Source organism: Typopeltis vanoorti, chromosome 11 (genome assembly GCF_054136105.1).
Source record: "Typopeltis vanoorti isolate ZY-2024b chromosome 11, IOZ_Tvanoo_1.0, whole genome shotgun sequence".
Classification (NCBI taxonomy): domain Eukaryota; kingdom Metazoa; phylum Arthropoda; class Arachnida; order Uropygi; family Thelyphonidae; genus Typopeltis; species Typopeltis vanoorti.
In genome coordinates this window covers 5,628,616-5,642,574 of record NC_143559.1, presented here as the reverse complement: position 1 = coordinate 5,642,574, position 13,959 = coordinate 5,628,616, and the positions used below count along the sequence as shown (strand labels likewise).

The 13,959-nt window shown below is 38.0% G+C and overlaps 1 protein-coding gene across 3 annotated transcripts in view; it reads right to left on the bottom strand.

Moving 5' to 3' along the window:
* LOC150101280 (colorectal mutant cancer protein) overlaps positions 1-13,959 on the bottom strand; it is a 499,737-nt gene that overhangs the window by 300,576 nt on the left and 185,202 nt on the right. For all 3 annotated transcript variants that reach the window (XM_090400857.1, XM_090400859.1, XM_090400858.1), the window contains one exon: positions 4,680-4,793. In XM_090400857.1, coding sequence (XP_090256983.1) covers positions 4,680-4,793 — 114 coding nt within the window. The remainder of the gene's footprint in view (positions 1-4,679; positions 4,794-13,959) is intronic.

The following is a 13,959-nucleotide window of genomic DNA, read 5'->3' as shown; positions in this document are numbered from 1 at the left end:
AGTGGATGGCATTGATTCCCCCACTTACAAACTAGCCAAGCATTTAGCCAAAGTGCTCTCACACTATACTGGCAACACACCATCACACACAAAAAACTGAGCCCACTTCAAAGCCAGTATAGAAAACCTTACACTCCAACATAATGAAATAATGGGCAGTTTTGACGTCTCCTCCTTATTCACGAATGTCCCCCTCAAAGAAACCTTAGAGCTAATCCAAGCTAAATTTCCTCCGGATATCTCAGCCCTATTTCGGTTTACAATGAACTCAGGCTATTTCGTTTGGCAGGAAAAATTCTACAAACAGATAGAGGGGACAGCCATGGGTTCACCACTTTCCCCACCCTTGGCTAACTTCTTTATGGAGGCTTTTGAAGAGAAAGCCTTAAACTCAGCCCGACAAAAACCTACCATATGGCTTCGCTACATTGATGATGTGTTCGCTATTTGGCCACATGGCCCGGATTCAGTCCTCTCCTTCCTAACACACTTAAACAACCAACAACCTAGAATCAAGTTCACCCTGGAAAAAGAGGAAATCAATAACCTCCCCTTCCCAGACACACTAGTCACCCGCCAACCTGATGAAACCTTGGTTTTCTCAGTTTATAGAAAACTCACCCATACAGGCAGATACATTCACCAACAATCCCATCACCCCCCCACCTTCACAACAATATGGAGTTATTAAGACACTAATCAACAGGGCAAAAATAATCTGTTCAAATGATCAAGCCCTAACCACTGAACTAAATCACATGCGTGACACTTTCTCAGCCAATGGCTACCCCCCCCAAAAGAATCTAAAAAATACTTAACCCAGTTATCCACAACCCACCATCCCCTCCCCTTCACAAAAAAGATTACTCTAAATCCATCACCATTCCCTACATCCAAGGCACCTCGGAAAATATCAACAAAATTTTAAAAAAACATGACTTGACCACCTGTTACAGACCACATAGAAAATTGGCATCCCTTATCCGCTCCACTAAAGACCAACCACTTCCCCTAGACCTACCTGGTGTATACCAGGTCCCTTGCAGCTGTAAACTGTCCTACTTTGGCCAAACAGGCAGGACAGCAAATATCAGAATCTCAGAATAGAAGGATTACATCCTATTTTACAAGTATAGCCACTCTGGGCTTGCAGACCACACTCTGGATACTCGCCACAAAATAAGACGGAAGAAAGCCACAGTAATACACCCCAGCAAGTTCAAATATGAAAAACTATTCATGGAATCAGCCTCAGCCATTAGGAACATGCCAAACCTCAACAAATTTGAATGCATGAGACTGCCCCAAATTTCGGAAACATTTATCAGAAGAACTTCAGCCCAAAGGCCAAGAACTACCAATATAGCCTGCCAGGAGGCACCATCAGGACTTTAGGAGAAGGTTAGCTTCCTAGCTTCGGTTCTCATTTGCTGTTATGTAGTACTTGTGTGCACTTGTCTTTGTAATAAGTTCCAAAGAAGATGGCAACGTGATGTTTGCCAAAATATCAGAAAGTATATATTAAAGTTTATTTAATTTATATTTCTAGTGTACGCTATCAATTCCTTAATTATTAGTTATCATGTATAACAGCGTATAAGCCTCTCAACAAGAATATTGATGCCATCTGTTCACGCCTCTAATCTTCCTCAGGAATCTCATATCTGCGGTCTCTAGTCTTTGGTTAAGTGTTTTACTTCTGACCCGGCTCTCAGATCCATAAGTTAAAACTGGTTTGAACACTGTCTTGTATACAGCTAATTTAGTGTTCCGACTAATTTCTCTCTTATTCCATATGAATTTATTCAATTGACTTCCCACCATACCAGCTTTGCGGATTCTGTTGTCTATTTCTATATTGAATTTACCATCTTCACTAAAAATCGTGACTAAGTAGATGAAATGTTTTACTTGTTCCACAGATTCTCCATTCACAATACAGTTGACATTTTCAATGATTCTGCCTATTTTCATTGTCTTCGTCTTTTTATTGCAGACCTTCATAACATATCTATTACAACAGCCATTCAATTTAGTCATAGAATCTTGCAGACTTGTAGCGGATTTATTTAAAAGTATAACATCATCCGCATAAAGCAAAGAGTTGACATTAACATCTCCAATTTTGATATCATGTTTAATACCACTTTCCTTCATAATGTGATCCATATAGATAATGAATAACAGAGGGGATAATGTACATCCTTGTCTCATGCCAGATTTAATATTAAACCATCTTCCTATACTTCCTTCAATTCTAACTGCTGACTTACAACTCAAATAAAGACTAAGTATTGCTTGATATAATACCCCATTGACACCATATAACTGCAGCATATTGAATAGCTTCTCTCTTGGCACCTTGTCATATGCCTTTTCCAAATCAACAAAACTTAAATACAGATCTTTGTTATATTCCCATGCTTTCTCGACTATTAGTCATAAAGTGAAGTTCTGATCCTGACAGCCACTATTTGGCCTGAATCCAGCTTGTTCTTCACCCAGCTTTTCTTCCACAATTCTTCTCAATCGTTTCTCAAGTATACTTGAGAAATGATCTTGCCAGGAACACTCAGTAGGGAAATACCTCTGTAATTCTCACATTTAGTTTTATTTCCATTTTTATATATGGGTACTATGAGAGCTCTACTCCAATCATCGGGAATTCGTCCCTCTGTCCAGACTTTCTGAACTATGCAGTGCAGCCACTGTAAGACTTTTATACTACCATACTTCAGCATTTCTGGTCGAATATCATCTACTCCTGCTGCCTTTCCACATTTTAAGCCTTTGATGGCTTTTTCTACTTCAAGTATGGAAATGTATTCCTGACTGCATGCCTGGTAAGTGTTTTTTACCACTGTGCTGTCATCACTGCTTGCTTCATTTAGCAGTTTTTCAAAGTAATTACTCCATACTTCAAGGATATCTTTTTCTTCCATTTTCATCTCACCTTTATCATCTCTAACTCCTTTTACCGCACTCTTTCCTCCATTCCTAAGCTTCTTCAACAACCTCCAGAATATTTTGCCACCTTCTTGATATTTATTTTCTATATTCTTGCCAAAGTCCTCCCATGACTTTTGTTTAGCTAGTTTTACACAGTGTTTAGCATTCTCGCATTTGTCTCTGTATTCTCTAAGAGCAAAAGCTGACTTATTTGCCAGGAACTTTTGATATGCTCTCTTCTTTTCCTTCACTGCCTCTTTAACTTCCTGTGTCCACCATGGAGTTCTAATTTTTCTATTCTTGCAGACAACTTCACCACATGCCTCTCTAGCTGAGTCAATCAGGGCTTTCTTCAAGGTTTGCCACTGAATCTCCAAGGTTTGATTCCTGTTCTCAAACTCTTTCATTTTTTCTTCAATAAGCTTTGTGTTTATTAGTCTACAGTTCACATCTGAGAGCTGCTCAACTTTTATTCGCTTTAAAACTTTCTTACATGTTCTTCTTTTCAATATGAAATTCAATTTTATCCTGCTTAAGACTAAATGGTGATCACTTCCAATTTCAAATCCTCTGTACACTCTAGTGTCCTGCACCAGAGAGAAAACATCGCTATCAACAATAACATAGTCAATAAGACTTTTCTTATTCCTTGCCTCTTCTCTCCATGTGAATTTGTGCAGATTTTTATGTTGGAACATGGTGTTAATAATAACCAGTCTGTGTCCTGAGCAGATATCCAACAGATATTTGCCATTATTATTAGCTTTGCTCTTTTCTCCAAATTTTCCCAAAATATTTTTGAATGTCTGACAATCATTTCCTACTCTGCTATTTAGATCCCCAACAAGGACCAACTTTTCCTTTTTCATTGTGTCAGTTGCTTTTTCTAAAGCATCAAAAAATGCCTTCACTTCCACCTTAGGCCAACCTTCTGTGGGACCATACGCACAAATAAGTCTCATTGTCCAGTTCCCCATTCTCATATTTGCCCACATCACTCTACTAGAAACTGCCTGCCATTCAAGAAGATTAGCCTCGTATTTAGTGTTGAATACTATGGCTACTCCTTTTCCTGGATTGCCATTGCCTGAATATAACATTTTGTATTTATTGCTCAGAAAGATCTCACCAGTTTTGGTTTTTTTTGTTTCAGTCACCCCTATTATGTCGATCTGGTAGTTATCTAATTCCTCAGCTAGCTCCATTTCTTTGCCATTCAGGCTTCTTATGTTGATAGTACCAATCTTCAATTCTGGTGATATTGAGTTGGGGTGTGTTTTAGGATTTGTTGCAGTAGCTGACTTTTCGCTGTTCGCCCTGGTTCCCTGGCAAAAACAATGGGGGGCCTTGTTTAACCGGAAGACAACCCAGCTGGCATGAAATTCTAATTTGTCAACATTTCCTAATTATGCCACATCTAGTACTAAAAAGAGCCAAATATTAATCAAAAATAAAAATGTTATATTACCTTCTTCATTATCTGTGACAATAATGGTGTTATTATCCCTTTTCAAATAGCCATTCAAATTTAATTACCAAAAAAAAAAAAGTTACAGTAGGTGTTAGTTTCTATGAACACGTGTATGTTCGAATGAAATTCCATATTTCTGTCTAATAACTTAAATATCCACACAGAAAATGCAGTTAATAAATAATACAAGAATAAAGCATATAACAGTGTAATAATAATAATATACTTAATTTATCAACTCACAACATATTATCTTTACCTGTGTTCTGTTTAGCTGCCTTTCTAGCATATCCCTTTCCTGTGAAATATGCTGTAATTTATTAGTTAGATCCAATATTTCCCCCTTCAGTGAGGCTAATGCAGCTAAATGAAGCTAGGAAAGAGAGAGGGAAGCAAAATGTAATATACATTTATGATATTTGCAGTGTTTCAGCTTAAGCAATATTCTTTCAGAATCAAAATTTTAATTTATTTAATAAATGAAATAGCAGAAAATGGTATTTAATCAAAAATAAAAAAAATAAAAAAGAAATAAATAGAAATTCAGTAAACAGAAATTTTAAATGACCAGTTTTAAAAAAATCTGGGAAGTTATGGGATTTCATCTTGGCTCTGTTGTTCATGTTGCAACTCATATAGCATTTAGGTTTTGGCATAGTGCAACAAACCTCTGTTCCTCTGTCACTTATGATTCATTATGCTAATGTGATCATTTCATTATATATATTTTCTTATATATACTAGTCAAAAGGGAAATTTTTTTTTGGTCTAGCAACATTAACATGATTTTAAACAGGGTGAAAGGAGTTAGATGCAAATCCATATATCACATATGAACAATCCTTAGCCTTCAATAACTGCAGATTTTTCGTTCTGTGGGTGCAGCACATACACTAAAAAAGAGCACAAAAGCATTGGACATTTTATTATTACGGCCAACTCCAGGATTCCTTAGACTCATCGAGGGAGGCCCTAAACATCATGTCCAAACAACTATACGACATTCTCACAGTATCTATAATGCCTTCACTTGAACTCACTCACCATCATAGCACCCACAACAGACTCTGGCAGCTTATTCCAATCATTTACCACTCTAAAAGCAAAGAACCCAGCTCTAACACCCTTGCTAACCACACTCTTGCCCAGCTTCCATAGGTGTCCCCTAGTTCTCCCACCACCAGTCCTGATCTCAAAAATATCCTCTGAATTAATCCTATAGAAACCCTTTAGCAATATGAATGTCTCAATCATATCTATCCTTTTCCACCTATCAACTAATTTCAGCAACCCACAAATCTTCAACCTGTTCTCATATGGTTCATTCCATAGACCTGCTATTATCCTGGTCACTCGCCTCTGGAACCTCTCCACCTCCTCCTCCTCCCAATCAAGAAGAAACCTAGATGACCAAATCTGGGCACAGTAGTCGAGATGAGGTCTTATGAAGGCTCGGTACAGAGGTACAATAACTTGCTTGTCTCTGCTCGTCAAAGTATTTTTCAACAACCAAGTGAGTTGATGAGCTGATTTAGCTACTTTTGCAATGTGCCCCCCCTGAACTTCATCTCCCTATCCACAAACACTCCCAAGTCCCTGCCCTCATCAATCTCCTGGAGTACAGTTCCACCAATGTGGTATACTGCTGCTAATCTTTTCACCCCAAAATGCATAACCTTACATTTTGTCACATTAAATTGACATCCATTCTCCTTAGCCCAGAACTCCAATCTATCCAAGTCGTCCTGCAAGATTTTGACATCTTCTGCACTCACTATTGCCCTACCCAACTTTGCATCATCAGAGAACAAATGAACTGTTCCTCTTAGATCCTTCCCTATATCGCTAATGAACAAATTAAACAGCAGTGGTCCAAGAACAGAACCCTGCGGCACACCACCAGTTACAGGCTGTCTTTTGAACTCCTGAATAAACTACTCTCTGATATCTCTCCATCAACCACCCAGCCATCCATATCACCAACCCTATATCTATTCCCATATGGTGTAGTTTACGGATTAGAATTCCATGTGGTATCCTGTCAAATGCCTTAGCCAGGTCCAGCAGTATCATTGTAAACCCATTTCCCTTATCCAGTTCAGCCATAACTGTATTATAAAACTTGAGCAAGTTACTGAGGAATGATCTACCCTTCACAAAGCCATACTGTCCCCCGTACAGTATCTCATTTTCATCAAGCCATTCCTGTATTCTTCCCTTGACTACTTTCTCCAGAACTTGACAATGGTAATTGGTCGGTAATTTGCAACAGTAGTCTTGGATCCTCCTTTATGCAGTGGAACTATTTTCCCTTCTTTCCACACCTTCGGGACTTAACCAGACCATAGACTCAGATTAAACAACATGGTCAAGGGCACTGATAATTCTTTAGCCGCTTCACGTAAGACCCGTGCCGGTATATCATCCAATCCCACAGATGTATTCACATTAAGTAATAGTAATAGACTATTCACCTCCACTTCATTCATCACATTTCCCATATAAACTAATGGTTCCTTCATATTTTTAATGCCATCACCTGGATGATATACTCTTGCAAAGTGCTCACTCAGTAATTTCACTATATATCGACTGATTCGGTGACCTCCTTACCATCGTCATTCCTTAAAATCGTTTTGCAATGTACAGTTTTTTTTTTTTTTTTTTTGCTTGCAGCATATTAAACGAACTGTTTGGGATTCTCTTTAGCTTGCATAGCTAGTTTCCTTTCATAATCCATTTTTGCTTTTTTTTTTTTTTTTTTTATCACAATCGTTACCCTTCTGCCCTGCACTTTATACCGTTCGTGTGCCTGCAGGTCACTTCTTTCTTTAAATTCCCTCACAGTTGTTTCTTTTTTTGCAGCTCAAGCTTAATGGTGTTAATCATCCATTTAACCCCTACTTGTTTTACTATTCAGACCCTAGGTATACAATCAGCCATAACCTTCTGTAAATGCTCCTTGACCACTTCCCGTGCTCTATCGACATCCAGCCCTTGCAGTTGTACATGCCATAGCACTGATCCAAGCAATCTCCTAAACTTGTCATACTTGCCAGCACAGTAATTCCACATATACTCTGTCTTAATCGAAAATTCCACACCTTTAGCCACCTCCCAGGTCAAGACCTTATGATCACTTTCACCAATAGGTGGCAACATGGTCATATTCATTACAGTCAAATTCTCAGATGCTATTACCAGGTTAAGCACTCTCATACCCCCTAGTATTTTCAATTACATGCTGTCTCAGATAGTTATCCCTTAATAATTGAATAAAATCCATTTCCTTTCTCACATGTGTCCTCTCCTCTTTCCAATCAATGTTACCATAGTTGAAACCCCCCATAATAATAACCCTCCTTCCACTCCCTTCATCAATTTGCTTATGCATACTATCTCCACCATCTATTCCATCACCTGGTCTATAGCAGCACCCAACTGTATATTTTGTTCAGCCAGTCTCAATCTCACACCAAATAGCCTCAAATGAGCTCTTTTCACTATCCTGCGATACAACTTCAATTCCCCTTGGCTGCAGTTCATCATCTATCATCAATAACACTCTTCCCCCCCCCCCATTTTATTCTCTCTGTCCCTCCTAAACACACTATAATCTACATTCTATTGCACAAACTATATCATCTTCCGTCAGCCATGTTTCACTAATGCCAATAACCTGTGGCCAGGAAGAGCCAATGAAGGCCAAAAATTCTTCCTTCTTGTTCCTAATACTCCTGGCATTAGTATACATAAAATGCATAGGTCCCTTTGTCCCACCCCTATCCTGATGTGTTATTTTAACTATCTCATTCCGATTTCTTGTCTTTACCAGGTACATTATATACATTCTTACACTCAACTGTCTCACTGATGTCTGCATATCCACTCCCCCCCCCTCCTTGGTAGTTCTAGTTTCCCTGGTTCTGCATATCCACTCCCCCCCCTCCTTGGTAGTTCTAGTTTCCCTGGTTCTGCACATCCATTTTCACTTCATTCAGCAACACTTTTTCCAGTTTCCGCACACGAAATCCATTCAAATGCAGGCCATCCATCTTGTATAAATCCTATCACCCATCAAACTCATTCCACACATCCACGAATTCCACACCACACCGTCTGCATAACCTGCGCATAAAGTCATTTGCGATTATGGCCCTCCTTCTAAACTCCTCTCTGTCATACCGCAGCAACACTCACCATCCTAACTTCGTCACTCTTTTCTTTCGCTACCTTTAACAAAAATTTCAAGTCTTCTCTCATAAAAAATTTATCTTCTTTCAATTCATTCGTACCTGCCACAACTATCAATTCTTTCACCCTCTGTTTTTGCGCTCTAATACTCTCACTTACATCCTTAAATTTCGCACACAGTAAGTACGATTTAGTTAAACTCCCATCTATCACTCCTCTTAATAACGAGTCACCATACAACACTCTTTCCTTCATCAGAAACTCTCCCACTCTTATACTTATTTTTTCTTTCAAACACTTGTTTATTTCCGTTAGCCGAGGCACTCTGTAAAGAGTTTTGCATGTGCTCTAATTGACGCTGTGCATTTTGTATCACTGCGTGCAACCTAGCGATCTCACTCCCTACAAATAATTCCTCATTTATTTCATCATTTAGACCATTTTCTCTCTCTGTATAGTTGCTTTCACTCTCTCTTTGATCACCGCTCTCACTGTCATCTTGTGCATCATCACAATTCCCTATCAAGCCATTATTTTCACTCACATTCTTTGTCATGTTGTATCATCATTTTTTTATTTTGGTTTAACCAATAAAATACAATTTGGTTGGCTAAATCCCAAATTGCCAGCCCATCCTCGTTCGTTCAGTATCAAAGTAGATACCCAACAGGGTGCACCATGAGAAGGTGAGGAGTGGACATTAGGCCAGAAGCCCTGGTCGGTTCTCTGCATTCCTTTAAAGGCTATGTGGAAGTCTCCTCTCAGTTATACAGCTTTGACCCTTAGCACCCTGCTACAATCCCTACATAGCCCCATTATTTATCCCTCCCCTAATACAGAGGAACTGATTCCGCCAAATCAGTCTGTTACCAGTCAAAGCTACAACATTGTCAGATTTTATATTTCTATCTTCTAAGGCACTTTTTATCGTATCAATCCACCTATATCTTGGTCTTCCTCTGGGTCTTTCATCTTTCAACCTAGCAGAGAACACTTGTTTTGCTAATCTTTCCTCGCCAATTCTGTTTAAGTAACCATACCACCTGAGAATAGCTCTGCTAACACATTCCTGGATGCTGACAATATCAAGTTCTTTCCTAATATCCTGGTTTTTAATATTATATTGCCATTGATGCCATTTGTTCACGCTCCTAATCTTTGCTTAGCTTTTGGGAGCTCTCTGAAAACACTACACACCAAGATAGCATTTGTTATTTAATTCAGTAACATTTACTGCAGCAGTTCTTAAACTGTGTGTCACAACCTCTTGGTGGGAGAGGGATCACAGAAACATTGATAAATGCAAGTAAATTAAATATTTATTACAGAATTTGTTTCAATATTAAAATACAGTGAGTGGGCATGATAATAACAAACTATAAAACAGAGGAAAACTTGTGCTAAAACTTATTTGTAAAATTTTCATCTAAGTATCACAGGCATAACCAGTACAGAATTACAGAATGGCAATCAAACAAGAGCAGCAAATTCTAAAAAAGTGCCATCTTAGTAGCTAATGTATGGTAACTATAAAAATAATAATAATAATAAAAAAAAAAATATATATATATATACAGGGTGTTCGGGATAAATTTGACAGTTTCGTAAGGAAAAAGAAAATCTTCTTTGTATCTATTAAATTTAATGAATTGACAAAAAAACATTACAGGCAGAGTTAATTACAATACTATCAACAAGATTTACTCAAAATAACCACCATTAGCATCGATCACAGCTTCAATTCTGCTTCGGAACCTCGAACAAGCTGATGCTACAGTCTCCCTGGGAAGGGCCGCAAAAACTGTTTTAATTTTATCCATTAACTGGGCTTTTGTATTACTGGAAGTGCGATTGGTGTCTTTTTCAACTGCGCCCCATACAAAATAATCCATGGGGTTAAGGTCTGGGGAGTTTGGAGGCCAAACATTTGGACTGGTGAAGTCGTAGAAATTTTCAGACAACCATTTTTGACTTTTCCCAGAGGTGTGGCAAGGGGCCGAATCCTGCTGCCATACATACGGCCTACCATTGGCTACCCTTGTTATCCAGGGCTTGACTACAGTTAGCAACTCCACGAACAAAGCCCGAATTCCAATGCCAGGGTTCTTCAACACCTGTTCCTGCAGATTTGCGAGGAATTCTGCTGTACGAACGCAATCAGATCGTCTGCTAGGGATCTTTCTTCTTGCTACATCCTCGTAGTCACCATTGCAAGTCTCTAGTTCATGCCTGATTGTTTTTACTGTATTCAGGGAGCATTGGGCAGCAGTCGTAATATCCTTATTTTGATGGCGGGCACGAATCATCATGATACAAGTTATTCTCTTCCATGATTCAGGTGGGTTCCAGCTATCCATCCTTTCTGACATCTTGTATATGAATGAAGAAGGGTCCAAACTTTTAAATGAAGAGAAGTGTGTGTTAATACATGTAACTTACGGAAAAATATAATTAATTATAAATATGTCAAATTTATCCCGAACACCCTGTATATGTATGCCAGAAAAGGTTGGTTGATTGGTAGAATCTCTGGTACTAATGGCTCCCGAAAAAAATTAAGCAAGTTTGAGTGCGGTTAGTAGGGGGTTCAATCATTCGATGACGACCTCTGAGCAGCCATGAGTCTACATATTTGCTAGGGCTGAACTGAGTGAGAGGAGGTCCTACTGTCCTGATGAATATCACTGCAGAAGTTGTCCATATAAGCAGAGATGACCGAGATGAAGTTACTATAAGATTCATCTGAGAGAAAACCCCTTTCACATTCACTTGAAGATATTGCAATTGTGCACAAGTGTGCTTTAGAGGAAGTAGTATGTCCTGAACTTTATTTTCTTGAAGATATTCATGGAAACCACAAACTGCTTTTCTTTCATTTAAGTGAAATTTGCGTGCTAACTTTTTAATTTGCTTCAACAAATGTCAGATGCTTCCTGCCCAGGATTTTCTGGCCAATACTTGTTCCCTAAAATTTTATCACATTCAAGCAAATCAGCATCATCATCTCCTTCAAGCAGTTGCTTTCCAACAGCTTCTTTCAGACTTTATAGAAAGCAGATAAACTTATTTCAGGACAGCGTCTTTCATTTATGTGGACATCAATCCCTTTGAACTTCATGTTCTTCTGATTTTGAAGAGAAATACCGTAGTACGGGCCAGGATTTTCAATTCTTTCTTCAAAAAGTTGAACTGTCTTCTTTATCTTCCTGTCTGCTTTGTACAAGTCAATATTTCTCTCTTGTAAATCTAGACTTAGTTCGCTAAGTTCTTGGAGAGTATCACACATAAGGCTAACTCGCATGACGTTATTTTTCTTAATAGGCCCTCATAAAGAAAGTGATCTGTTTTCCTTCTTCTTCTGCTGTCTTCTTTTGCCTCCTGAAAGTGATGGACGAGGGCTTCAAAGTCTTGCCACACCGCAGAAAAAGTGCAAAAGCTGAATGCAACCCAGCGAATGCTTAAAATTCTGTCAATTTTAAGAAGTTGAAGTTCTAGAGTTGCTGCACATTCCTGTAGTTTTCCCAGCATTCTTAGGTGAAGCATGATAAGTTACATAAAGTTTGTCTATGAAACTCTTAAAGTGATTCACTCCTGAAACATTGTTCACTGCGTCACTAACAGACAATTCAAGCTGATGCTAGTAGCACAATGCCGGAAAATAACACTACATACATCATACACATAACTACATTATACACGAACAATAACAATCAATGTTGCTGTGTTACTCACAGTTGCCGATTCATCAATAAGTAACAATATTTTGTTCTTGGAGTTTCTTGCATAATCTCAAGAATATGCAAGAAAAATAGCATTATTACAACAAGAATTTGAAGAAAGATTTAAAGATTTTAATGATTTGGAGTCCGATTTTACATTATTTTCCATTACCATTAAAAACGAACGTGAATAACGCACCAGAAAATCTACAAATGGAGCTAATTAAGTTACAGTGTGATATAAATCTTATTCAAAGATTTGAAGATTTGATTAACTTTTATCCGTACTTGTTAAAATATAAATACCCTCAGTTTAATATAATACACAGTAGATAAATAAATACACAGTAGATGGTACTGTGTTCACGAATAGAATTTTCAGTTTTTGATTACTCATAAGTTGGTACCCTGCTTTTCTGTTTCATAGGTTGGTATGCAACCGGAAACAGGAAGTTGTGTTCACTTCCGATTGCTTCCAAAATCAGTTTATCAGTTCTATATTCACTCTGCAACAAGCAGGTGTTCACGTGAGTTTTGAATTAATGTAAGTTAAATCACTGTTCAAAATGAATAAAATAAAGTTAAAGTAGTTACTTTATGCCAATGAGTAAAAAAAGGAAGGCTGAAGAAGCAGAAATTGTTGAATCTACTTGTGATCCTGTAAAACAGAAAACTAGCACCGAAAATACACTTGGTGAAGAGGATCACAAAACCAAGACCTAAGAGCAACGTGGTCAAATGGAAGCAGATTCTGATAATGATTGGCCTGAATGTTGGACACTTTTGCAGAAAAAATGACTTCTGCGAGAGAAACGAGTGGCTGTATGTCGAGAATAAAATGTTGGACTATAAAGTATGTCGTGATGACGGAATTTTTGCCATTGATCAACACACGGGAACGAAAATTTCAGCGGAGTGGACAAATGGTAAAATCAGTCATTTTGAAGAATCTCGCAAACAATTGTTAATGTCATTAAGAAAAAAGATTTACGATCATAAGGAGAGTGCAGGCACAAAGCGTGCCAAAAAGTAAAATCTGAAGCAAGAAACGAAATATTAGAGAAAGTTTTCCTAAATACTTTGTCTCATAATAAAGACATAACAGGAAAAGTGTTTTGAACCGCTTACAAAGTTGCGAGGAGAAACCAATCATTTAACAACTTTGAAGACGAAATAAATTTACAGGAACTTATCATGGGATATATTCTTCATTCTGCAAATGCTTGCATTAACATTGTGAGCCATATCACAAACGGAACGAGAAAAACATTAATAGATAATATAGTAAACTCCAAGAACAAAATATTGTTACTTATTGATGAATCGGCAACTGTGAGTAACACAACAACATCGATTGTTATTGTTTGTGTATGTAGTTATGTGAATGATGTATGTAGTGCTATTTTCTGGCATTGTGCTAGCATCACCTTGAATTGTCTGTTAGTGACACATGAACAATGTGGCAGGAGTGAATCAATTTAAGAGTTTCATAGACAAACTTTATGTAACTTATCATGCTTCACCTAAGAATGCTGGGAAAACTACAGGAATGTGCAGCGACTCTAGAACTTCAACTTCTTAAAACTGGCAGAATTTTAAGTACTCGCTGGGTTGCATTTAGCTTTT